This window comes from Melanotaenia boesemani, chromosome 6 (assembly GCF_017639745.1).
Source record: "Melanotaenia boesemani isolate fMelBoe1 chromosome 6, fMelBoe1.pri, whole genome shotgun sequence".
Taxonomy (NCBI): Eukaryota; Metazoa; Chordata; class Actinopteri; order Atheriniformes; family Melanotaeniidae; genus Melanotaenia; species Melanotaenia boesemani.
The window spans coordinates 15,935,493-15,961,006 of NC_055687.1; the positions used below are offsets into that span (position 1 = coordinate 15,935,493).

Genomic DNA, 25,514 nt, shown 5'->3' on the forward strand with positions numbered 1-25,514 from the left:
ACACACACAGGCATTTTGCATATGTGTCTGTGCGAGGAATTGTATCACACACATCCAGTAGTGCATAGACAGTCTCATTCTCTTTCTTGCCCTCTCACTAGCTGTCAGCAGATATGTCTTCCTTCATACTTGCAGTCCTCTTCTCTAATCTATGAACTCTCTCACGGATAAACCCAATGCCTATCAGCAGTAACCCTTACATTAGTGGTATTAACAGATCAATCTCATTACACACTAGAGGGGCATAAATCTGGACTCCATAATTCACTTTATCCTTTTCCTCTTCTCCTCACTGTCCCACACCATCTCTACCCCCCTTTCTTTTTTCTTGTTGATGCCAGGATTTGAAGCCAAGAGGAGAGGATGATGTCTATAAGGAACTGGAGCGGTAAGGAATGGATCTTGCATCACCTGTTTGTGCTTTTGTATGTTTGGCTGTATCTGTGTGTCTGTGTGAGTGTATGTGTGTGTGTGTGTGTGTGCTTGAACACTGTCACTCATTTGCCTCTCACATTTTTCACACATTTACCAATCACACTGTCCTGAACATCACTGTGACACTGTGGCATAAAATCACGCCATGCGCTGACAAGCAGCGCTCCTTCGCCTGTGAGTTGTTGTTGCGTGGGCTGCTTGTGTTTGTGTTTAAAGGAAAATAAAAGAGACTGGGGCACGGGAGATTTTTAAGCGAGTTTGTCTTTGTGCTCTGTTTTCAGATACGAGCAGTGTCAGAACTGATCACCTACCCACATCTCATCCCCATCCAGCTGTCACATCCTCTCAGTTCCAAGCTGCAGCAAAAGGCCTTTATAAACAGAAGTAAAAACAAAATGTCAGAGTTGGGACTTGAAGAAGAACTTTAGTGTTTGAGGAGAATGCTGTTTGGTTGTTTTTCTTTTTAAGCTATTGCTTTTTGTAAGTGAAACAGGCTTTACATTTGTTTTAAATATGTGCCAGTTATTTTGTTAGGCTTCTCATATGTTTAGCTGATAGTTTGATTTATTCCTATCAAGCATTTCATTTTTTACTACCAGAATTTTCTTTAATGCACGACTTTATGAGCATAAACATATGTAAATAAACACATTTTGCCCTAGTGTTACTACTCATTTTTTCACCCCCGAATCAATTTTCGAAGCGTTTCCGTGTTCGAGGTGTATGGTCGTTGTGGGCTGCCGTAGTTACCGTAGAGGAAGAATGGCCAACTGGATGTGGCTCCGTTGTATTGTAGGGCCTCATCTGCAACGAATTCACCGTTCACCGGACCAGTCTCGACCCGAGGGCAGGTCGAGCAGGAGGGTAGGGATGTACAGATCAATTTGAAGGTGTTTTCGACCCGCTGAATGCGAGCTCTCAGCAAGATTTTATGTCATCGCCCCGGTAGATGTTTGTTATTGAAACCCCACTACTGTCACTTCACCGCATAGCCCGAAATGATAGTTTGTGAATGAATGAAATAACAAGCATACGACGAAACTCTATTTATTTATTTTAGATTTTTTGTAATTTTTCTGTCACTGCCACAGTAGTAAACTGTCTGATTATGACTTAGTGATATGGCTTGTTTCATTTTGAGCGAAATGGTTCTGTGTATATGCTAATAGAGAAGCTGTTAAGATTAAATTCTGTAGAAGAAAAAGAGAACACTAAAAAGAAAACAAACGATTGGGTTAAACGCACTCGACTTAACCCAAGTTACTGTAAATTCTGTATGAAGTGAGAATATACTACAAACGACACAATCTTTACGCTTTTAGTGCTACGAGCTAAGCTAACGTTAGCTAATTGTGTTCAGTGGCAGACGTTAGCAGCAGAACACTTAATATTTCTCTCTCTGCTGCCAGGGATGGAACTACCAACCCAGGAGTCTGGAAAAACACACTGACAGCATTCTTGGTTGGGTTAGTATTTTATTTTGCGTAATCACTTAGAAAGGGTTAGGGATTTACCTGATCAAAGTGTGTATTTTCTTCCTCCAGGCGTCAACACTTTGGTCCCTGTCGTATTACAGCTCTCCTCTTCTTCTCTGCTATCTTTACAGGAAAGGTAAGTTTTATGAGTTATAGTTGGCGGTAAACAAAGGAAGAATCACCTCCGATCCACGGGCAGAAACTTCATTATCAATGCATTCATACAAAACTACCACTAAATCATCAGGAGGCTTATAAAGAAATAAAGTATCTAGTGTCCTTTTAATCAGTCTCCAACATAAACCAGTGGGCTGTCCCTGGTTAATGCAAGACTTTAAAATGAAAATTGAATGTTTTATTCTCAAACAATCATTTGTGTTATTGTTCCAAAAAGGGACAGATGTAGTTTTCATAAGTCAACGTGGGCTTGATGATAAATAAGCTAGTGTAACTGTATAAATATCAGTAAAAAGATATTTGTATGTTTTTGTTCTCTCCACAAAGATCAACACCATTTTTTGATAGAGGTGTGATTAAGTGGTTTTGTGTGACACTGTAAATGTGTTTGAGCATCTGCTTGATTATTATATGTGATTTTGTGTGTGTGTCAATGCTTTTGTTATTTCAGAATAACCAAGTTATATCAGTTTCATTATCCCACTCTACATGCTTGTTATTTGTCTCTACATTCATAAAACAGCAAATACCACCAACACTAAGGATGTTTTTTTTTCTCCTCCTGATGCAGTGTTTTTAGATTATAAAATTATAAATTATGAGCTTGATATGTTTTAATAGGTGTTTTTCTCTGAAGGCTTGAAAAGTAAAATGTAAAAATGTCTATTTTTTTGGTAGATGACCTTTTTTTCCTAACACAGTTGTCCTTGGAAATCGCTGTCCTTGTTACAAATGAAATTAGTATAAATCAACTGATTCATCTAATTAAAGAAATTATTAAGATCAGAAGAAAAATATGTACATTCAGAAGAAATAAATTGCACAAGGTTGTGCAGTGTGCCTTAATTTATGATTGAGCTGCTGAAATTGATTTCTGCTTATGGTTGCAGGCTGGTTGTCGGACTGTGTCTTTTCATTGGTGCCTATTATTTAGCCTTGTTTGTGTGTATCACTTTGTTCATTTTCAGGCTACATTTGCAGCAGTAAGTTGGTTCCAGTGAGTCAGTATGTGGGAACCGTGCTTTTATGTCTTCTGGGAGTGGCCTGTCTAAGAGGTGAGACTGCTTATTTCAACTTAGAACAAGAAAAAAAATAATTCAGTTTATTCATCTTTAGATGATCAGAACACCACACATACTCAACGTGTTACACACCCAAAAAGATTTCATAACCAGTGAAAGATCTTTACACACAAAGCATACTAAACACACCCTTGAGGCTATGCTGCTTTTTTTGGTCTAATATAGAATCTACTTAATTCCCTCTCTCTTTGCTTTCCTCTGACCTGGCTCCCACCTATTTCTCCTAAGGGTGGGGGAGATGGAAGAACAATGAGTATGTTCAGTTTGTCTCAATTCTTGAGGAAACTAAGAAGAATCACACACCGGCAAACAAGGTGAGATCATACCAACTTAAGACATGCGTTCAGCATTTGTAGACACACTCTAATGCTTAAGAAATTTCAGAAAGGATTATTTTATGATGATTATCCATAACAGAACATGCCATTATTTTTGTGTTTCCCTTCTAGAAAAAACTCAGAAGTTATGACTTTGACTTTTCTTACTGGCCTGTGGATTTCAGCTGGTCAGAAGTCAACAGTCCGTATGTTTTTTTTTTTTTCCTTCTTATTCCTCAGTTTCATTTAAACTTGTGACTTATTCACTGATATTCTACTCCCATAAGGGTCAGTGCGTTACATTTACATGCCTTCAAGCAGTTTGAACTAAATAAAATGCATTGAGTGAATGCTAAATTCCTTGTTGCTCGTTCTGTGTGTAAAAGGAAGCTGTCCAAGGCGGGTGTTTCTCTGCTGAAGCCAGAGCCCAGACTGAGAGGAGCAGCAGACGGTGTCCTCAACTCTGTGCGCACTTTACCATGCCACATTATTGGGTAAGTGCGAAAATGCATGAGTGCAGGATGACACTTTATTAATGGTGTCACGGTAATGGGATATATGAAGTCTCCTTCAGAAGTAGATTTCCAATTATTTCTTTCCTTGGGAAAAATCTGCAGTTGCACCAGTGTCTTTTTTTTTGTCCCTCTGCAGTTATCTTATTGCTCACTCATTTGGGAGGAGGATGCTGTACCCTGGCTCTGTGGGTTTACTGCAGAAAGCCATGAGACCCATGTTGCAGCAAGGCCAGGCTAAGTTAATAGAAGAGGTAATAGAACAAACACCCTTGCTCAAATTTATATTTAAAATATAAAACACTCATCATGTTTCTATTTACTTTCCCAACTCTGTCACAGTTTGATGGCCAAAGAAACAAGCTGGTTGCCTGCGACGGTAATGAGATCGACACAATGTTTGTAGATCAAAGGAGAGGTGGCGGGCAGAATGGCAAGACTCTGGTAAATGTCTGCAGTGATTTGTTGTTTTTATGCCCCGGGCTTGTTCCGGGGTCCAACAAAACTCCTGTCACGTTACAGATGGTTTTCAAATTCTGCCACAGGTCATCTGCTGTGAGGGTAATGCTGGCTTTTACGAGGTGGGCTGCATGTGCACTCCACTGGAGGGTAAGGAACGCTCGACTTCACAACAGTTCACATATTTTACAGATGCATTTGAGATCACTAACAATTCTTTTAATTGTTGGATTTTAGCTATGATTAAATTTTGTGTTGATGGTGCATTGTAGGTGGGTACTCTGTACTGGGCTGGAACCACCCTGGCTTTGGAGGCAGCACGGTAAGCAGTGTTATAGTTTGTACTACAGTTACAGCACAGTGAGCCTAAATCATGTATGTTGTGCTTCATGTCGCCCAAACAAGGACTGCAGTGAAAAATGATGGAATGTGGAAATTCTGGTTTTAGTTGTTGCTCAAGATACTTGTTCACTCCCATGATTAATAAAAATCAATGGGGAGATTGTACATCTTTTAAGTCCTTCACCGTTCAGAGTTTTGTAGGTTGAGGAGTTATTTGTACAATTTAATTACAGTGTAATATAACTTTTCCATCTTTTTATCAGGGAGTACCATTTCCCCAGAATGAGGCCAATGCCATGGACGTGGTTATTCAGTTTGCAATACACAAGCTTGGTTTCCAGCTGAGTGACATTGTCATATATGCCTGGTCCATTGGAGGATTCACAGGTATCTAAAGACAGTTGCATTTTTATTGTCTTTCGGGTTTCTTTTCACCACTCTTATCTTTTTTTTTTTATGATTTCCTTCCTTAGCCAGTTGGGCAGTGATGTCTTACCCAGAGATCCAAGCAATAGTGTTGGACGCCTCTTTTGATGACCTCCTGCCTCTGGCTCTCAAAGTCATGCCCGACAGTTGGAGTATGTGCTAAGTGCCCACGTTCAGAAATTCCTTCAGCAGATTGTTTTGTTTGAGTAATTTTAGTATTTTTTTATTGTCTTCCAGGACCTTTGGTACAACACACAGTGAGGCAATACATGAACCTCAACAATGCAGAGCAGCTTCTGAAGTGAGTGAAACTGAAATTATGATTACATCTAACTGTTGAAAAGTCAAGATAAGAATCATTAAAAGTTATGAGACATTAGAGTGTGAAAGAAAAACTAGAATTCTTTTTCTTCTTTTGCCATTGCTTTTGCTTATCATGTAGTTGATCAGCGTGTTTCCCTTCTTTCAGATACCAGGGACCAGTCCTTCTGATCAGGAGGACCAGAGATGAAATCATCACCACAACGTAAGTCACAAGAAGCGCCCACTGCTCATCCTAAAATGTCTCAGAGCCATATCTTGTTTTTCATTGGACCAATATTAAAATTCCAACCACTAAGAGTGAACTTTTTAAAAAAAAAAAAAAATAAACACCAGATTAACTCTAGTTTAACATTTCTGGTACATAGAATAGAAGTTTTTAATATTCAGTGTTAAAGAATGAGGTATCTGTAATCTTTTTGACTTAATCTCTTTTGTGAAGGCAGTTTCATTAATAACATTCCTCTAGTGCAGGGGTTCCCAACCTATTTATTCTGTTCTACAGTCATTTATAATAGACGCTTTTATCCAAAGCAACTTACATTTGCGAGTGTGTGTGTATATATATATATATATATATATATATATATATATATATATATATATATATATATATAAATATATATACAGTATATATCATTTTCTTTGAAGTCCTATTTTCCTTGAGGAATACTAGAAAGCCATGGACCCCCTGCCCCGCCACGTGCTCAAGCCATGCTTGATTTTATGCTTTCTAAAGTCAGATTCTCATCATAAATAATGTATTGTGGCAGAATCCTGTCCTTCGATAAAGCCAAAGTTAAATTAACATATATCCTTACTGTCTTTTCTTAAAATAGGGACAATGTGTGGACATTGATCACAATTGCTCTGAATGTCAAAGCTTCGGGGAACCCAGGTTGGGAACTACTGCTCTAGTGCAGTAAATTTGAAAAAAATATTCTTGTTATTGGGAAAGTTGGACATTTTTTCCAAATCAAGTATAGGGATTTCTTCCACCTTCTTTTGTCTAAATGCTGATAATGAAATATGCACATATTTTTTCAAACTTTTTGCAGAGAACATGAGGATATTCTTATTTGTAAAATAAACCTATATCTACCTTTATCGTTATGGCCCACTGACAAATGTAGACATAACAGACATGAGAAAAACACCATAAACACACAAGTTCAGTTTACCAGATATATGATTTATATTATACCACACTTTTAAGCAAAACTATAAACATGATCTTACTATTATAAAACAGGCTTGTTGATGTTCTTGCAGAGACAAATAGCTACAGCCAAGAGAAATTTGCACGTCAGTATCATTGTGCATCTGTAATCACCAGATTGAGTGATTCAAAAGGTCTTTAATTTGATCCCATTTTTTCTGTTACTTTTTTGTTCAACTCTGAACTTTGTAGGTGTTTTATAATAGCTGGATGTTTATAGACAGGGCATACTAAATAACTGTGTTGCCCTGTCATTATAGGGTACTGAGTTGTTTTTTTTTTTTAGTATAATAACATAGCAAATGGTGAAAAATTGAAGGGGGTCTGAAAACTGTCCAAATGCACTGTAAGTAATGTAATTTCACACTTGCGAAACAGTCTAATATTAATGTAAGTGCATTTGGCAAAACTGCAACTCTCCATATCTCAAGAAGAAAATGGCTAAAATTCGCCCCACTTACCGAACAGATTTCCTTGCAAAGCAGTACTTACTGTTTATACTTTGGTTTGAGGGTATGCAAAACTGTCTACACGAGTTATCTGAAACATGGATGTTTTTTTTGCCATGTCCTTCTACAATCTTGTGATTGTAATTTATGTTGCCAAGTCTCTGCAACAGTGCAGTGAAGGTGAATGAAATTTCATAAGCAGTTCTTTGTCTCCATGAATCTTTAATATTAAGTTTTATTGTGAAATATATATTTTTGCACTTTCCTGTTGAAGTATTTTCTTCCCCACTTCTGTGTGCACCATATTTGAAGACATAATCTTAAATATGTGGCACCACTTTAACTTCATGTGTATTACAGCGTTCCAGAGGACATCATGTCAAACAGAGGAAATGACCTGTTGCTCAGGCTGCTTCAGTTCAGGTCAGTCTTAATTCTCACAAATCTATTTTCACTGCTTTAGCCATTTTGTGTATTTGGACTGGATGAGTGACTCCTCTAACTGGTGATGGCATGTTCCTTATCAGGTATCCAAAAATAATGACAGATGAAGGGATCAGAGTTGTCAGACAGTGGATGGGAGCCTCCAGTCAGTTAGAAGAAGGCAAGTTAATCCACATGTGCCTGTCCTTACAAATATTTGATTTAGCCCTCAGTATTTTGTCTTGTATTTAGGAAACAAGCCTCTTATATGCTGTGTAATGCCAGCTCTTTGCCACTTTTTGTCTGCAGCTGCTCTGTACAGCAGCTATGAAGTGGATGATGACTGGTGTGTGTCAGTGCTGCAATCTTACCAGGCAGACAGAGATGTTTCGTATCCATGGAGTGTCGGTAAGCTCCATCGCCTTCCACAATTTCTACAGGCAAATTACCTGCACACAGCACTATCCAAACATGTTTTGCCTCATAGTGTGCTTACATGGTCTAATACACAATGTCACCAGGTGAGGACATGACTCTAGAGGGAAGGCGGCAGCTGGCTCTTTTCCTGGTAAGGATGTAATCTAATGTTATCTAAACTCTCAATCTGAGTTGTACTCCTGTCTGGTTAATAGGACCGGCACTTTTGTCTTTATCTCATCTCTGCAAGCTGGATTTTTGCACAACCTGTTACTCCAGCTCACTCACATACAGTTTCTAATTTATTTTTCTCCAACAGACCAATTTTCTTTTCTCAGGTTGGCTTACCTTCCCCCTTCTATTGCAATCCACTCCTCCAAAAAAAAAAACAAAAGAAAATCACAGCTCTTCAGACATTACAACTAAGGAACAGTGTTCTGGTTGCCATAGTAACATCCTCACCTGTGCTCTCAGGTTGACTGGTGTAATATATTTCACCACGCTCAGCTTATTGAAGTCATTTAACATCAAACAAGAGGAGTGCCATCAATTACAGCTAATGCTTTGCTTTTCCTCCCTTGGTAATGCCTTCTAAATTAGGCTTTATTCACCTTCTGTGTAAACCCTTAAGAGATGGCAGAGATTTGTAAGGCACTGAGCCAGATAGACTGAACCTAATATAATCAAGCTCTGCACTTTTTGTTCATCACCCTCCCACACATCTAATTCTTTATTCCTCCTCCATCTTTCCCCCCTCTCTCTCTAAGGCACGGAAGTACATGCGAAACTTTGAATCGACACACTGCACTCCTCTACCCGCCACTGAGTTCCATTCCCCCTGGAGACTATGAAGAAAAAGGATGGATGGATGGTTGAGGGGAGACAAACAACTGGGGAGTTGATGGCCTGTGGTCAGAGTGTGTTTTCTGGCATGTTGTGAATGTGCTATTGTGGTTTTCTTCTTTTCAGTTTTCCTCCACAGAGTCAAAAACTTGTCAACTATAGTACTTTTTTTTTTCCTTTAATTGTTACTGTTTAGTAATTTTGTTTAGTATAACTCATTTAAAAAGGATGCATTTTAAAATGAGTGCACAAGCCATCTCTCACTCCTTCCATTGTTCCATCTTTGGCTGTATTTGCAAAGCTAATGTAAGCAGATATACATTATACTATTGAATAAAAAAAATAATATATAATGTCAGTTTAGAGATATTTCATCTTTAAAAATGCAGCCAAAGTGTCGAAACGTTTCAGGTTTTTCTTTTGTGGCCACGGTCTTTCTGAACAAAACTGTATCCTAAAATGATGCTCTTAAGTGTTCCATTAAATATGCTGATTACAAATTTCAGGAATTCATTCTCTAGTTAATCACATCATACAAGCATTCACCAAATCTGAGATATAAAGGGACTTTGATTATAACAGACTGACCCAGAACAGCACATCCATGAATGCCGTTGTATGCTACAAGAGCTTTATTGAATTCTTTCCATTCTACGGTTGATCTGAAAATGAACAGACATGAGAGAAAAAAATGACTAAATCCTGATTTACATAACACAAAGAGGGAAATTACATCATTTTCCTGAAATTATCTATGGCTTCTTTCACTTTCTCAAGTTCAGTGTGGCTCTGTCGAAGCTGTGGAAGATAAAAATAAATAAAAAGAATCCATTATTTACCAGGAATTCATATGTCTTACAGCTTGAGAAGCCCTGCAAGTCAATTTCTTTTTCTCACCTTTTCCGCATCCTGCTCCTGCACCTTCAATGGCACCTTCTCCTTGTAGTCATTCTTTGCTATCTTCTCTCTCAGTTTCTCCATTTGTTTCTCCAAGTCTCCTTCCTTTGTCATCAGCTTAGTCACTTCCTTCTCCACATCAATTAGACCCTGGGGGAGTAAAAGGTGAAAAGAAGAGTTTTAAATTGCAATCTTGTCATTTCAGGTCTGTAAAGGGGAAAATTAATAAAAGGCTAAACTAAAATGTAAACAGTGTTCTTGACATATCTGGCCAGATTATCGTATCGATTATGTTTTCAGGGCTGTCACTTGTCAAAAGTGAAGTGGAGTGTTGAGCTAATTAACAACTGAAAACATACTGAAAACACCTCCATCTGCAGCACAATGAGTCTAAAATACACATGTAATTGGGGCTTTAAGGGAACCACACAACTGGCTCTCACCTTGAGCATAAGGTTGACAGTACATCTGTCAGAAGCGATGGCCACAGCACAGCCTTCTGGGACTGGCTGTTTGCCTGTCAGAGGGATGATGGCCTGACAATACGACAAGGTCTGAATCTGCAGGATGTACTTCTGCACCAGTGAGACAGTTGCAGAATCTATGCACTGGAGGTAGCCTGAAAGAGAAAAAAAAAATACAAACTGAAGATGTTGGGAATGTTTCACAAGATACAATGAGAAGCCTTAACATGCTTTTCTACTTAACATGTTTTAGTTTAATTACTCTAAATGCTGGTGTGTTGTAGGTAACTCCATTTGCAAAATACACATTCACACGTATGTAAGTTTAATAAATGTGGTTTAGTCAATAAAAGGGCATAAAATGAACATAATTATAATTTAACTATACTTGCATGCAGTGTTTAGATAAAATCATCACAACTGCATGCACAGGATCACTATCTTTGCAGGTGGGCTGCATGGTGCTGTGGTGGAGCCTTTCTGTGTGAAGTTGTTCTCTATGCAAGGAGATAAGGTACCTGTCCACCCACAGTCCAACAACAAACGTTTTTTAAAATGGTAATTATAATTTGACCCTGGGAGTGAATATGAGCATGAGTGGGTGGCTGTCTCTCTGTTGGCCCTGTGATGGACTGGCGATTTTGGTAAAACTCACATGTTTACATGCATTATAAAAGTCTGGGTTTGGCCAAAATAACAAAACTTAAGGTTGTTTTGTTTCTCCCAATGTCATATAAATGCGTTAAAATACTATCCACCATATCTAATCACACAGGAAGTGGTCAGTAAGTCTTGCAGTTAAATGTAAATCATGGTGATGTTAAGAATTTGATTTGCGCCATCTTACAGTCAGCTCTTGTCTTCGTCAGGTTGTAATCGGCCCTGAGTGATCGGATGGTCTTGACCACAGTCATTATGAACTCCATGTCCCGATCGATCTCTTCACTGTGCCAGCAGAACTAAAAAGAACTCACAGATTAACTTTTTCTCAAAAAGTCAACAAAACACAAAGTGATCTAACTCAAGAACCGTTACTTTAAATGGTTTTTGACAGTTTCTTTATCTCACCTCTTCTGTGTCGGGGTAAGATGTGACACTGATACTCGGGGTATTGTTCTGAGGTTGTCGTCGTGGTAATCTCTGATACAATTCCTCCGTGACGAAGGGCATCATGGGAGACAGTAGGCGCAGACCGACCTCTAGACAGGTGTAAAGAGTTTGCCTGCACAAGGCTTGTCTCTGACTAGCATCGTCTTCCTCGGCTTTACTGAATACTGGTTTCACACTTTCCTGGATAACAAGAGATTGTTATGGCCCATAAAGCTGCCCTTGGGAAATATATAAATAAATAAAACTTTTTTTTTTATAGAAAATGAAGTGGCTCAGGCTGCTCAGCAGTCCCAGTATTTCTTACCAGGTACACATCACAAAGCTCGTAGAGCCAGAAGTTATAGATGGCGGTGGTGATGGCGGGGAAGTCGTAGGCCTTGAAGCCAGCATCACAGAGGGCAACAGCAGCACTCAGCCTGGACAGAATCCACCTGTCTGATACGCTCTCCTCGCCTGACAGCTGAGATGGAGGAAGGAAAGTAATGATAAAATGTTCAACTTTTATAACAGATTTCCAAATGTCAGCGTGCGTAAATCCATCAGGCCAACACACGGGCAAACTAAACAAGACAAATTCATGGAGTGGTAATTATCAACTTTAGATAATGATTAATTTGAAGAGAATAAAAAAGGAAAAGAAACTTGGGACAATCTTCTTTCTCTGTTCTTCGTTTTGTCTCCTGGTCTCACCTGAGCTTTTTCTGATGGCTCAAAGTTTTCACCCAGCGTCTTCATGGCGAACTTCACAGCATTCCACAGTTTATTGCAGAAGTGACGGTAACCAAGGATGCGGTTGACATCCAGGTTGATATCTCTTCCTAAGAAATGCAAAAGAGCCATCCATTATGGTTGTAGTAAATATTACAACAGACTTTATTTTATAACCTTCTTCTGATAGGACTGCTGTGCTACTCTTTGGTGGTATTATGTTTTTCTGTGTTTATTTTATAAAGTCAGAGTTAATATGCAGGCCACTGGCCAACAACAGGAAAAGCAAGGAAACAAAGACAAATAGGTTCACCTTGGCTGGTGTAGGCACACAGGGCAAACCGGAGAGCATCTGTCCCACACTCTGGGATGCCATTTGGGTAGTCTGACTTCTGGCCTTGCTTTGCCTTCTCCACCTCAACAGGATCCAAATTGCTGTCCATCAGCTGGGCATGAAGACCCTAGAGAATGGAGAGGGGAATAAGGAGGGTGAGGATGTGTTTGGCAATATTCTCTTTCTACTTAAGAATAAGAATCATTTTTCTGCCGTTTAATGTTTTAACTGGCATGGGAGCAAAGGACCTTTAAAATGAAAACAGTCAGGGCGAAGTGCAGCTTTCTACAAGTCATTCAGTGCCCTCTAGAGGATGGAGCTGCTTCATCTGACTGAACTATTTCCCCACAGCTGCAGCAGAGATTGATGGACTCAATAAAACCTTGTTGGAAGCAGAAGTAGGTGCTCAATAAAACTTATATAAGAATATGGGCCCCACGGGATGGATGAACAAGCAGCGACCATGTAAAAGGCAACCCAAATTTTAGATAGAAAAGAATATGTACGAGTGTGTTGCGTCTATCTGAGCATGCATCAAGGTGTTATTTTTACTTCACCTCTAGAGAAATCCCTGTAATGACATCTAGTGGGTCAATAACATTGCCCAGAGACTTGCTCATCTTTCTTCCATGAGCATCTCGCACCACTGCATGCAGATAAACCTGTAAAATAAGAAGCAATCATTACAGTCATGTCACACTATGTGATGTCCTGTTGTGTCACAATGTGATGTTGGCAGTTTTGACTTTTCTCACCTCTTTGAAAGGCAGCTTGCCAGTCAGTTTAAGGCCCATCATGACCATACGGGCAACCCAGAAGAACAGGATGTCATGGCCCGTCTCCAGCAGGGTACCAGGGTAGAAAACGTTCAGATCCTCCGTCTAGAGGATGACAACATACAACACTTAAGAAACGTAAGAAGACATTGAGAAAACAACATTTCAAAGTCGAATTTTATGGGGATCCCTTTCAAAGGTTCATTGAAATTGACATAAACCAGTTTAATATATCAATAAAAGTGAAGTCAGAATTGAGGTGACAGTATCCCAGTTTATAAGCCTTTCTTTATAGCTCTGTTTCTACTTCAGAAGAGATTCTACCTCCTACTCCATTTATCTCAGTAGAAAATCAGTTGACCCCCGTGTTTTACCTCATTAGGCCATCCGAAGATGGAAAAGGGGAAGATGCCCGATGAGAACCAAGTGTCCAGAACATCCTCGTCTGAAACACGGGAACAAAAGTTATGAAATCTTTATGAATATGGAGCACAATTAATTTAATCAGGCAAATATCTCGGCATAACTGGAAGTCAGTATGTGCCTTACAGATTCAGTAACTGCGGCACTGAGGCAGCTTACAGTAAGTAAATCTTACCCTGTCTGAGGGTAATTTTGTCCACAGACACACTGAAGCGTTTTGCTGCCTTTTCTTTGGCCTCCTCCTCTGATCTTCCACTCACCCAGTAATGGCCATCCATGTCCTGGAGGAAAAATGGAAACAAAAAGAAAGCAGGAAATAAATCAAAGGACTATGCAGAGACATGAGTAATGCAGATGAAAATGGCTTTCAGTTTTCAAAAACCTTCAGACCTTGAGAGCAGTGACAGAAGTCAGCTTACCTCTCCTGGTTTCACAGAGGGATCGTTGACAGTGATGAAGTAAGCAGGAATACGGTGACCCCACCACAGCTGCCGGGAGATACACCAGTCTCTAAAAGGAAGACGAATGAATCCATTGTGAGACAGGACTCTGTGCACACCTAGTTATTTTTAATGTTCAACTTTTCTGATCTGAAACAGTTCGTTAACTGATGAATCAGACTGTCTTGATAGTGAAACAAGGTAATTACTTTATGTTGTCCATCCAGTTGAACCATGTCTTGAGGTGGTGATCAGGGATGATTTTAAGCCTGCCCTCTCTGACAGCATCTGCAGCCTGCTTACCCATATCACTGCAGTTCACATACCACTGAGGCTTCAGCAGGGGCTCCACGATGTCCTTGGAACGGCTAATAGAGCAGATAAACACTGGGGCTTAAAAAGTAATCCTAAATCTGATAAATAAATCTCAAAAACAAATAACCTGTGTTCCACCAGCACAATTCAAACCCAATTTTACCTACAAACTGGGACAACCATTGGGTTGTCTTTGATCTCTTTAAACTGGCCTCTGTCCTTGAGTGCCTGAAGCACCGCTTTTCTGGCCTCGAAACGTTTCATGCCCTGGAGGGACAGAAAAAGAAGAGAAAAATTTATGGGAGGGCTGGAGGGGGCCACACTGAGCTAACTTTGAAGACGCCTAGCTCTTTTTGTTTCACAGCAGAAATGAACACAGGCCAGGAGGCAGGACGATAATGAGACACTTTACCAAGAAGGGAGGAGGCACGTTAATGAGGAGGCCATTCTCATCCAAGATGTTAATGAAGGCCAGATTGTGTCTTTCTCCAACCTCGTAGTCATTATGATCATGGGCCGGGGTTATTTTGACAGCGCCTGAAAAGAACATGATGCAAAGGTACAGGAGATGTAGAGAGACAGCTGTAATGATGAAAATGGCCTAGTTTGCCAACTTGATTTGATTAGTTATTCTCATTACACCACATGCATGTCATCTTTCTCTGTGACCAAGCCTACCTGTTCCAAAGCTCATGTCCACAAAATCATCAAAGACTATTGGCATCTTCCGGTCACAGAAGGGGTGCAGCACCATTTTCCCCCTTAGATGTTGATATCTGGGGTCAGTGGGGTGGACAGCTACAGCTGTGTCTCCCAGCATAGTCTCAATACGAGTTGTGGCCACAATCACCTCTTCATCTAAAGAACAGGGAGAGAGTAAGAAGCTTAAAGAACACTTACTGAAGAGGCACACAGTCTCCTAGCTAAAATGTTTTATTCTGCTCGTGTTTATATACCTGATCCATCCACCTTGTAGGCAAAAGACACCAACACCCCAAATTCTACTTTCTCCTTGTAACCAGGCACAGGAAGCAGAGTTCTGCTAGTGAGCTCCTTTTTATCCACCTGAAAGATAAATAAAAGATTAAATCAAAAGAGCACACCCCGACTGACTGATAAAAAGGATCTGCTACCATTTCTACCCAATGTCTGAACTATAAATAGAGCTACTTTAGCACCTCTAGTTCGCATATGCAAATACTAAAACCTTCTCTATGCAACTAATTAAACCAGACGCAGCTTTAGAAAATACCACCTTATATACTATTGGTCAAAACTGTTCCTAATGCACCAAGAGTAAAACTTTTAAATTAGATCAGTAGACAAGCAGATTGATATATTATCGTGTTTTCCTGCAGTCCGAGAAATGAATAAGAAAACTGTCTAATATGGGCGGGAAACATTATCAAACCAGATACAATTAAATGTAGACGTGGTTGAATCCGAGTTGATTCAGAAATGACAAAAATCTATTTTCTATATGTTTGATGTTCAGGTAATGTTGACTAAAGGTAGAAAGAAGCAGAATTGGTGTTACTGGGCAATCTATAGAGAAGATGGCTGAACAAACAGGACACCCCACTGATACCCAGTGCGTTAAAAGCGAACATGTGGAAGCATTTTGGCTTCTATGAAGTTGAACTAAAATATGTTAGAAACACAACAAACATGAGGGACCGCATGACATGCTTCCAACCAAGTATGAAGTATAAAAGCAAAGAAAAATACAATACTGCAACTTGATTGACAGGAATTTGTGTCCATATTCAGTCTTAGAACCAGAGCTTTTGCACAATGTTCCACACATACTGAAGGTATTTCACTGATGTAATGATTCCTAAACTCTACAACAAAACTAAAACTGAGGTCATGTAATCATTTAAGACAGCAGGTAGGGTAGCTCAACGAAATCTTAACACTTTAACTACACACTTTATCAAAGATGACTGGCAGAAAGATCCACATATGCTCCAAAGGGAAGCAGTGAATATGTGATCACAATACTCCCCGAACATAACAGGATAATGTTGGTAAAAATTCTGCTAATTTTTGTGAATGCTGACATCTACATTAATCTACAGTAAGTATGGCACAATAACCACACTTTATTTTTCCCTTTAGATCTTTGTCAGTGGCAGAAAATAGGTTGACAATTGTAACGTTTCAGAAAGCTGGTCAAGTCAAGTGTATTGGAAATACTTGGATTATTGGAAATTTGATTGTTGCAAATACTTTAAAAGTACTGAATGATCACATGGTGACAAAAAATACATAAATAAAAATTTAAAAAATCGGTACAGATCCTGTACAAAATAAAAACATGCATTAAAATGCATTAATTGATTATTAATTGACTAATTGCTTCAAAATCTCATTGCAGCCCTCTAAATTGTAACCAAGAGATTCTCACTCCTGTTATACCAGCATGTTAGTGTATTTTCTGTATTTTCAAAATATCTCTGACCACAGGCTTGACCCATTTAACCTTTTTTCTAATATTTTTAGCAGACACACCAGAAGATTCAGGCAAGATGCAGGATCAGACTTCAGGAACTTCAGATGTCACAACAACTCATGATCAAAACTGATTTTATAGCCAAATCAACATGAAGAAAAAAAGCCAGGATTAGCTCCATGTGAAGACTTGGCTCTGCTTGTTTTCCCCACCACCAAACAAATTATGAAGTTATGATGAAGTCATAAGTGAAGTCATAAGTGAAAAGTCTAATTCTAATGAAAAGTCAGACAATGTTTAAGTGAATATTTCTCCTTTAAACTACAGAAATTGTTTGTTTTTTTTCTGAAATAGTGAAAAACCTGTGAGCATTTTGAATGTCACCATTTCTTATACATTGTTTGGTCATCTACTGTCATCAGCATGGCATTAAATATCAGTGTTGCACTGCTGGCTTAAAGTTCAAAGCTTGATTGGTGATGCCTCACCGATTACTGAAAGCTTCTTCTATGTATTCCAACTAGATTCACTTCACAGAACAGGGTCTTAACATTATGAAAATATCATGTCCAAAGATACAATGTCCAAAGGCTAATTAGAGCATTACCTAGGCCGACTTACTCCTACCCATAATCGAATAATGGGGTCAAAAATATATATCAAATAGGATAATCTACCTACTTGTGTCCTAGTTTTCAGGCGTCTTTAAAATGCAGAGTAACTTGCCTCAATGTCAGAGATGGCAGAGTTCAGTGTGCAGGACCAGTTGACCAGCCTCTTACTCCTGTAAATTACTCCTTCATCATGCATGCGGATAAAGGCCTCTTGGACTGCATAGGACAGTTTCTGAAAGAGACAAGCATAAAACCATGAAAATTAATACTTTTAATTCTCCAAACAGATGACAGGGATTTTGGAAAACTCACCGCATCCATCGTGAAGCATGCTCTGTCCCAGTCCAATGAGGATCCCAGTTTCTTTAGCTGGTGGTAGATACGGTCTCCCTTCCTACAAAGATAAAATTGATTCAAGGATGTCTTCTGTTCAAGTTTTTTTAAATCTTCTCCTTTCTGTTATTTCCTCTACTCACTCATTCTTCCATTTCCAGACTTCCTGAATGAAGTTCTCCCTGCCCAGATCATGACGGCTCAAACCTCTTTCTCTCATCAGTTTTTTCTCTACCACCACCTGGGTGGCAATACCAGCATGGTCGCAGCCCGGGTTCCACAAGGTGGTCTCCCCTCGCATCCTGTGCCTACACAGGCAGCATGCCAAAGACACTACATTACCTCGAATAGTTGGCTTACAACCCACCAACTGAATTTAAATGGACAAACAAATATCATTGAAAATATGTCTTTGAATTTCAGACACAGCTTTGATGTAGTTTACCATCTAGTCAGACAGTCCTGGATGGCGTTGGTGAGCGCATGACCCAGGTGAAGAGATCCAGTCACATTTGGAGGGGGAATGCACATCATGAAGATGCCACGAGGGTTCTGCTCACTAATACTCCTCCTCTGAAAAAATTAACGAGAAACGAGTTATTGCAGACTCAGACTCTTGCAACTCAGATTATTAAAGAGAGAATGCTTTCTGCTGTGTTAATTAAAAGAGAAGAACACTTACACCATACTCAGGCTTGAAGAATCCCTGCTTCTCCCACCATGAATACCAAGCAGCCTCCACATACTGAGGACTGTATGAGTCAGGAAGCGGGCTGACAACATCTAACAACAAACAGAGAAAGAAATACTGGGATTATCAGTTTGAAGAGGCACTGCATAAAAAAAATAAGGAAAATAGATTGTCTGCGTATGATCATATCTGTCACAACACTTTGTGTTAATGAATCTTTTTGGTCTGTAGAATAATTCAGTCCAGATTTGAACATCCAATGTTCAAAGTAGGACCTGGTCTAATGTGGACTGGGTCCCCAAAAAGCACTGGATTCGCCATCTTTGTATATTACAGATCAGGAGTTAACTTCATCGACCTCAGGCTCTGTCTATGTTTCTTCCATCCTTGCTCATAAACAGAGTTTAAAAACTAAACGGCCTGATGTTATTGACCTCATTTCAATGACAGCATGTCATTTCATAATGTACATGGTTGCACGCTCACAATTTTCCTCTGCCCAGATGTACAGACAGGTGTGCACACTCCCACCAGTGGACAGACCAAGAGCATAAGTCCAAAAATATGCTGCACAAATATCAGGTAATAACCAGGCTTGACAAGCTTACCCTCCACTCTACCAACAAAACTGAGGTACCGACATTTACAGCTACAGTATTTGTAATGGGGTCCCTTCCAAATCCTTCTCAGAGATCCAAAAGAAACCTCAGGCAAGCCAAAGAAGTAAAATGTTTGTGACATTTATTTTCTCACCTTCCGTGCAAAATAACCAGGTACAACAGTTCAGTTAGGTCATATTCCATTTTTAACAGACATGGACTGGTTGCTAACTCGTCTGTGTCATCCCCAGAACTGACTTCATCATAGTGAGGATCGCTCTTTTTATACCATAAGCCCCTCCTACTAGATTCATTGTCCAAAAAGAAAAAGATATAAAACACAGAGAAACCAAAAAGACCACATCTCTTTGCAAAAGGTATAATTCTAAAGGTAACTTTTACATTTTTCAATTATTATTTTGAAGAAATATGCATATACACCAACACTTCATTTCACAGTAATTATTACAGACTCAAAACATCTTTAAACCCAAGTCACATGATCCAGGAAAACGAGAAAGAATTTCCAATTTAAAGATAGCAATATCATTCTGCTCGGTTTTGCCAAACAACGCGGGATGCTGCTGGCATACCATGCACTGTAACAACTGGCGAGTGTCTGAGAGAAATGCATGCCAAAAGCAAGTGAGAACTACCAAATGTGCACTTAGCTGTGCTTCTCATACAGAGGAGGGTGTGGAAAATACAAAAAGATGGTGACAAACTTCAATAACTAGCAACAACAGGGGGAGAGAGAATAAATGACGTGTGTGCCGGCACTAGTGTATGTGTGCACACAGATGTGCAGGTGCTCATGTGTGCATGAGCTGATCGCAGTCAGACAGAGCGGCGGCACTGCTCCGTGACAATATTCACCAGCATCTCTTCTCTATCACATTCAGAGCCGATAACGTAGCTATAAACTGCACGTGGATCTCAACCACACCTTTTCCAAGGCCCTGCTAAACTTCTGATTGGTTTGTAAAGCGTTTGAGAGCAATGCAGCATTCCTCTCATACCACTGGTAGATGAACTCAACGTGACAACATTAGCGCACACATCAAGTTATTAAATTGTCTCTTCTACCGACAGCTGGCTGAGTATTACATCAAGTCAACACTTCTGTTTCGCAAATGCAACCAGAAAAAAATCCCTTGAAAGCAAGTTGTTGAAAGTTCCCCAGATTCCTATAGATTCCTCTCTCCATCTGTAAGGCTATAAAACAATTTTGTCCCAAAGTCTTTAAGTTAGACTTTTGAAATGATGGGGAAATAATCTAAAGTGAGTAATCTTGAGTAAATGTGGAAGAAAAATACGAAGAGTTTAACATGTATGACCGACTACTCTTTGGTTATTACTTAACTGCAAACAAAAAGCTCTCAGGTTGGTGTTAGGGTAGCACTTCAGTTGGAAGGTAAAATTAGAAAGTTCAGACCTGTTTGGTTGAAAAACAGTAGCAAATAATTACCTTTTTTTTCTCCAGCAGGGGTAGGAATGTTGTATGTAATCACACCCAGCTCTTTCTTCTCAGGTTTGGCTTTTTTCTGAGGGACAAACAAAACACAACTGATCATCTGGAAATGATTAATCTCATATGTGATATCTCACTATAACAGGGGGCTCAAACTCCTGGTTCCCCGGCCACATCGGGCCCGCTCTCCCACTCCATCTGACTTGCCCAACACATATACTGCTGTGCCCCTCTGTTTTCTAAAAGGTGCGCAGGTCTTCTCCCAAGCAGAAAAAAATTTGGCCATTGAAAACTGAACATTTCAAGAATGGACCTCACAGTATTTTTTGTGGAGTTCAATGGAAGTCCTGATATACAAGTAAAAAGTTGTGGTTTTAAAGGAAGACAATCTCAAATGCCATTACGTGACTAAGATGGGGAGAAGAATGAGAAATACGTTGGAGATGAGAGGAATTAAAGAGTGACACGGCTACTTTGAGGATTAACTTCTCAGCAAAATCTTTTCCATAAGGCCAATAAGCATGCTGATGCTGATGCTGCTGAAGCAAGTTACGTGGTTGGTGAGTTAACTGCCAAAGCAGGAAAGCCATTCACTGACGGACAGTTTCTAAAAAATTGCATGCTGCAAGTTGCTGATATCTTGTGTCCTGAGAAGAGAAAGTTGTTCAGCAAACACAGTGGCGGAGCGCATTAGCAATTTATCAAGGGACATTTATGAACAGTTACGTGACAAAGCACAAACTTTTACTGCATACTCTGTGGCGCTTGATGAGAGCACGGACATAACAGACAGTGCTCAGCTAGCCACTTTTATAAGCTAAATCAATGAGTGTTTGGAAGTAATAGAGAAGTTACTGAGTATGTGTCCAATGCATGGGCGCACCACAGCCATGGATATATTTCTGCAGCTGTGTGACGTGCTGAAGCGAGCGAGTTTGCTGTGGAACAGACTGGTCGGCATCACCACTGATGGAGCCCCATGCATGACCGGTAAAAAACACAAGCTGGTAGCATTGAAAGCAAGTTGGAGGAGCAAAACGCAGATCCAGCGGTTGTTTTATACTGTGCAGCAAATGTCTGAACATGTCATGTCTGTGGTCCTGAAATGTATAAATTACATCAGACCCAAGAGCTTGTTTTGAAGAGATTTTCTGAGTTAAGCACAGAGGTGAAAGAATTCATGAAAAAATGCAGAATGCATGTTCCTGAATTTGATGATCCCAAGTGGGCAATGGACCTTGCATTTTTAGTGGATATAGCACAGGAGCTGAACATCCTTAACCTGCAGCTGCAGAGGCCTGGTCAGCTCACAGTAGCCTATAACAGCGTGAACGTGTTCAACTCAAAACTGAAGTTTTGGAAAAGGCAACTTTATGCAAAAAACCTCAGCCATTTCATAACATACAGATCTCTTGTGGAGAAGGGCACAGCATTCTGTGGGGAGGACTACGTGTCTGCTATTGATAACCTGCTGCAGAAGTTTGATCAGCAATTTCCTGCCTTTAGGGCACACCATGACATTATCAAACTATTTGCCGACCCCTTCTCAGCCGATATGGACAGCGTCCCAAGAGTGTTGCAAATGGAGTAGGATTACATACAACATTCCTACTTGCAATGCAACAGTCTGCTAAAGACTAAAGTCAAGACTAAGCAGACTTGACTGCACAATTTCTGAGGGAATTGTCTCCATCCTTCCCAGAATTGTCAAAAGTGTTTGGTTGTGTAATATGCCTTTTTGGAAGCACATATGTGAGGAGCTTTTCTCCACTATGAACTTTTGAGTGATAACCAGGTTGAGTGATTACCATTTTGAAGCTGCACTCAGGGTTTCAACTGTAACCTCCATCAAGCCAAATGTAGCTAAACGTTGTGAGGAGAAATGTTGTCAGGTGTCTGGACAAAAGTAAAATTATACTTTTTTTTTTCCTAGTGCAAGATTTTTGCCAACTTATCCATTTTATTTAGTATCAAAGCATAGGGAAATCACCTCCACTAAATGTTCAGTACAACTATACATAATAATAATAATAATAATAATAATAATTGCGTTTGATTTTGTTAAATATATGGGAACTGTTACTAATTTGAACAAAACAAATGTTAGGAAATACTGCAGTTTTTTTTGTACTTAAATATTAACTTGGCCCTCCTATGAGATGATATCATCAGTGGCCCTTGGGCAATTTGACTTTGAGACACCTGCACTATAAGGATGATTTTAAAATAGCATGATCTATAAGAAGGATTTGTTTAAAAGGAATATGTATCTTTACCTCTGTTAATGGTTGCGTCTTTTTCTTTGCCTCCATTTCCTTCTTTTGCTGGAACTTTTCCAGCTTTTCTCTCTTCTTTGCTTCTTTTTTCAGCTGTGCTTCTGTCTTTGGTGGACCTTAAAAAGAAAACAAAAGGAAAAATTAAATAAAGTATTATACATGACAGTAAAATTTTCCTTTATAAATGCTCACATAGGACTTGCTTACCGTTAGCTATGGCACTGGCAGAGTCAGATGGACTGGCATCTGCAGCTTTAGCATTTACAATAGCATTTGTCTTTGGTGTTACTGGCACCATCTTCTCACACAGAGCGATCTCCCCCAGCACCTTCAGGAACTGTGGCTGATTAATGCAGGTTGTGAACCATCTGGTAACACTGATCAGTTCCTTCCTGTCTGATGGTTCTAACGCCTAAAAATAAAAATAAAAACACCAAAATAAGAGCAGCTCCTAAGTGAAAAACCAACTAATTTTGCACAGGAAACATACATATTTGAAGGGTAGAAGAACAGCTGTAGCTACAGCTATGTCAGCCAAAGTGATGCTCTCTCCCACCAAGAAAGTTCTTGGTGCCAAGGCCTGATCAAGGACCTTTAGAACACGCAACAACTCGGTTCTGGAAGTTTGCTGAAGCTAAAAACAAATTTCAAGTGAGATATACTTCACTGTAATAAAAATAAACATATGGTCAAGTTCATGAAAATAATTGGGATACCTTTTTATCTACTCCAGTCATTCCCATCAAAGGAAAAACAACAGCGCAGGACACCGGAATAAGTTCATTGTCAGCAAAGCTGAGCCACTGCCACACCTGGCTCTGCTGCTTTGTGTCTAAACCTGCCCTTTTACCCTGAAAGGTCAAGTACCAAGCTACAGCACTAGCACCACTCAGGACACAGTCACCCTCCCCAGCACCTAGCACCAGGGTTGGTCTAGATCGTGCATTCAGAGAAGCAGGTGGTTCCTCTGTGACGATCTGAGGGCAGGTGGATGGAGAATACTCTGCTGCTATGAGAGCCAGGAGACTCCTGAAGTCATCAGTATGAGGGGACACATAGAGTGTGGCCATCTCTGGAGGAAACACAAAAATTACACTGTATAGAATTGTACACTGTGAGATGGGTTACAAGTATTTTATTTGTGTCTACAATTGAGGGCTTTGATACAACATGTAATTAAAGACGTTTATTCTAGGTAAATAACAGTGACACAAATTAATTTGCCGTTAAAATGAGAGAATTGCAGTTCCAACATCTGACATTAAGTCGGTAGATTTGCAATAAAACGTATGTTAAAATTTATTTAAACATCTATTTCAAACATTATACTGGCCAACATCATCATCTGAAGGCTCAGTGGTTAGATAGCTGGTTAACCCTCTGTCTCAGTTTTAGCAGAATTGATCTCTACCATCTGTCAACTAGGGAAAAGTCCTGTCAGGCAGGCTAATTAGCTTTAGCTTTTGAGTCAAACTTAAGCTGCAGTTTTGTTTTTGTTTCACTTACACGGAACGTTGGAAATGTGCTGACGCAGGTTGAAATTAGTTCTTTAGTTACTCTTCATAAAGCCCGTGACTTTCACAAAATGTATTTTATCACAGGAAGTTAAACATACCTTTGAATGAAACGTTAGGTTTCTTAGCATGCACAGAACCGACTGAGTCTTCTTCACTAACTCTGCGCCTGCGCCGTCTGATGCAATGAAGGAACCTTTTCCGGATATCAGAAGCCGCTTCCGCTTGAAAACGGAAGCATGATTTTCTAAAATGTTGTTTGTTTGTTTGTTGTTTGTAAATGTAACTGAACAGATGTGGTTACACAGTGACAGTTCTCAGTAACTTACATTTTCAGAACTGTATTTTTAAAAAGGAATAAAACAAATTAAATTTTAAGATACCAAAACAAGGAAAAGAAGTAAAAGAAATAAAAGAAAATAAAATAGCAAAAAATTAAAATAAAATAACATTAAAAAAATAACCGGGGATTAAAAAAGTTATTTCTGTCTATTAGTTCCTTCAGTTTCCCTGCATGAGAATAATTTGTCATTGTTTTAAAAGTTTTCTGTTTGTTTGTTTGTTTGTTTATTTTTTTTTTTTTTTTTGGGGGGGGGGGGGGGGGGGGGGGTTGTTTTTTGGTTAGTTTTTTCTTGTTTTTTTTTTTTTTTTTATATGGCCATTTCATAAGGCATCCACTAATGGCATTATTACAAAAATATTTTCTAATTATAAGTAAGTTGTTCAATAAAATTATTATTTTTTATCTTTTGTAATTATACCTGTACATATTTGCATGATAATGTATCTATTTTTATTCATTTAGATTTCAGATAATCAGTCTATGACTGCCAGATAGAATTAACATTTTAGCAACTGAAAAACAAGTGTTCTGTGGTTTCAATGTCAGTATCACAAAGATAGCAGTTATCAACTTCTATCTCCACTATTTTGTGTATGAACTCGTTAGAGGTGTAAATTCCATTAATGCATTTGAAATGTGTTTCATTATATTTCAGAAGGAGTGGAAATTTTAAGAATGTGATTCTCATCAAGTGTAAATTCTTGCTGTGGTCTTTCAGTGTCAAGAAGGATTTGACTATCCTGGGATACAAATTGTTTTTCAATTGGTTTTTGAAAAATGTATTAATTTTTTTTTTCTAAAACCTTAAAATTTGTTAAATAATCAAAATTCATTATGGTAAAATAATTCTTATT

The 25,514-nt window shown here is 39.2% G+C and overlaps 2 protein-coding genes across 2 annotated transcripts; one reads left to right on the forward strand and one right to left on the reverse strand.

Moving 5' to 3' along the window:
• The first annotated feature begins 1,162 nt into the window (after nucleotides 1-1,162).
• On the forward strand, nucleotides 1,163-9,397 carry abhd16a (abhydrolase domain containing 16A, phospholipase). Its single transcript, XM_041987451.1, has 20 exons — nucleotides 1,163-1,299; nucleotides 1,845-1,901; nucleotides 1,980-2,046; nucleotides 3,056-3,142; nucleotides 3,398-3,483; nucleotides 3,619-3,692; nucleotides 3,873-3,980; nucleotides 4,138-4,252; nucleotides 4,341-4,442; nucleotides 4,544-4,607; nucleotides 4,730-4,779; nucleotides 5,063-5,186; nucleotides 5,273-5,377; nucleotides 5,463-5,526; nucleotides 5,695-5,751; nucleotides 7,575-7,637; nucleotides 7,742-7,818; nucleotides 7,947-8,045; nucleotides 8,159-8,205; nucleotides 8,822-9,397. Exons 1-20 carry the CDS (start codon nucleotides 1,198-1,200, stop codon nucleotides 8,903-8,905), a joined length of 1,632 nt encoding a protein of 543 aa, XP_041843385.1. The 5' UTR covers nucleotides 1,163-1,197; the 3' UTR covers nucleotides 8,906-9,397.
• On the reverse strand, nucleotides 9,080-24,498 carry vars1 (valyl-tRNA synthetase 1). Its single transcript, XM_041987450.1, has 29 exons — nucleotides 24,419-24,498; nucleotides 23,520-23,875; nucleotides 23,294-23,437; nucleotides 23,011-23,215; nucleotides 22,804-22,919; nucleotides 20,525-20,600; nucleotides 18,449-18,549; nucleotides 18,212-18,339; nucleotides 17,910-18,074; nucleotides 17,746-17,827; nucleotides 17,546-17,665; nucleotides 15,321-15,429; nucleotides 15,043-15,222; nucleotides 14,777-14,901; nucleotides 14,528-14,631; nucleotides 14,259-14,417; nucleotides 14,029-14,119; nucleotides 13,785-13,890; nucleotides 13,561-13,631; nucleotides 13,166-13,291; nucleotides 12,968-13,072; nucleotides 12,390-12,537; nucleotides 12,059-12,186; nucleotides 11,673-11,828; nucleotides 11,327-11,548; nucleotides 11,106-11,217; nucleotides 10,238-10,413; nucleotides 9,795-9,944; nucleotides 9,080-9,695 (listed from the first exon to the last, which is right to left on the reverse strand). The coding sequence occupies exons 2-29, from the start codon at nucleotides 23,871-23,873 to the stop codon at nucleotides 9,627-9,629; spliced, it is 3,828 nt and encodes a 1,275-aa protein (XP_041843384.1). The 5' UTR covers nucleotides 23,874-23,875; nucleotides 24,419-24,498; the 3' UTR covers nucleotides 9,080-9,626.
• Nucleotides 24,499-25,514: the final 1,016 nt, after the last annotated feature.

Excerpts from the sequence above, each read along its gene's own strand:
- vars1 (XM_041987450.1), bottom strand. The coding sequence starts at position 23,873 with ATGGCCACACTCTATGTGTCCCCTCATACTGATGACTTCAGGAGTCTC. Across the intron at positions 14,632-14,776 it reads ACGTGCCTCCTCCCTTCTTG|GGCATGAAACGTTTCGAGGC; the intron begins GTAAAGTGTCTC and ends CTGTCCCTCCAG. Across the intron at positions 11,829-12,058 it reads AGCCATCAGAAAAAGCTCAG|CTGTCAGGCGAGGAGAGCGT; the intron begins GTGAGACCAGGA and ends CCTCCATCTCAG.
- abhd16a (XM_041987451.1), top strand. The coding sequence starts at position 1,198 with ATGGCCAACTGGATGTGGCTCCGTTGTATTGTAGGGCCTCATCTGCAA. Across the intron at positions 4,608-4,729 it reads CATGTGCACTCCACTGGAGG|GTGGGTACTCTGTACTGGGC; the intron begins GTAAGGAACGCT and ends GGTGCATTGTAG. Across the intron at positions 4,780-5,062 it reads CTGGCTTTGGAGGCAGCACG|GGAGTACCATTTCCCCAGAA; the intron begins GTAAGCAGTGTT and ends TCTTTTTATCAG.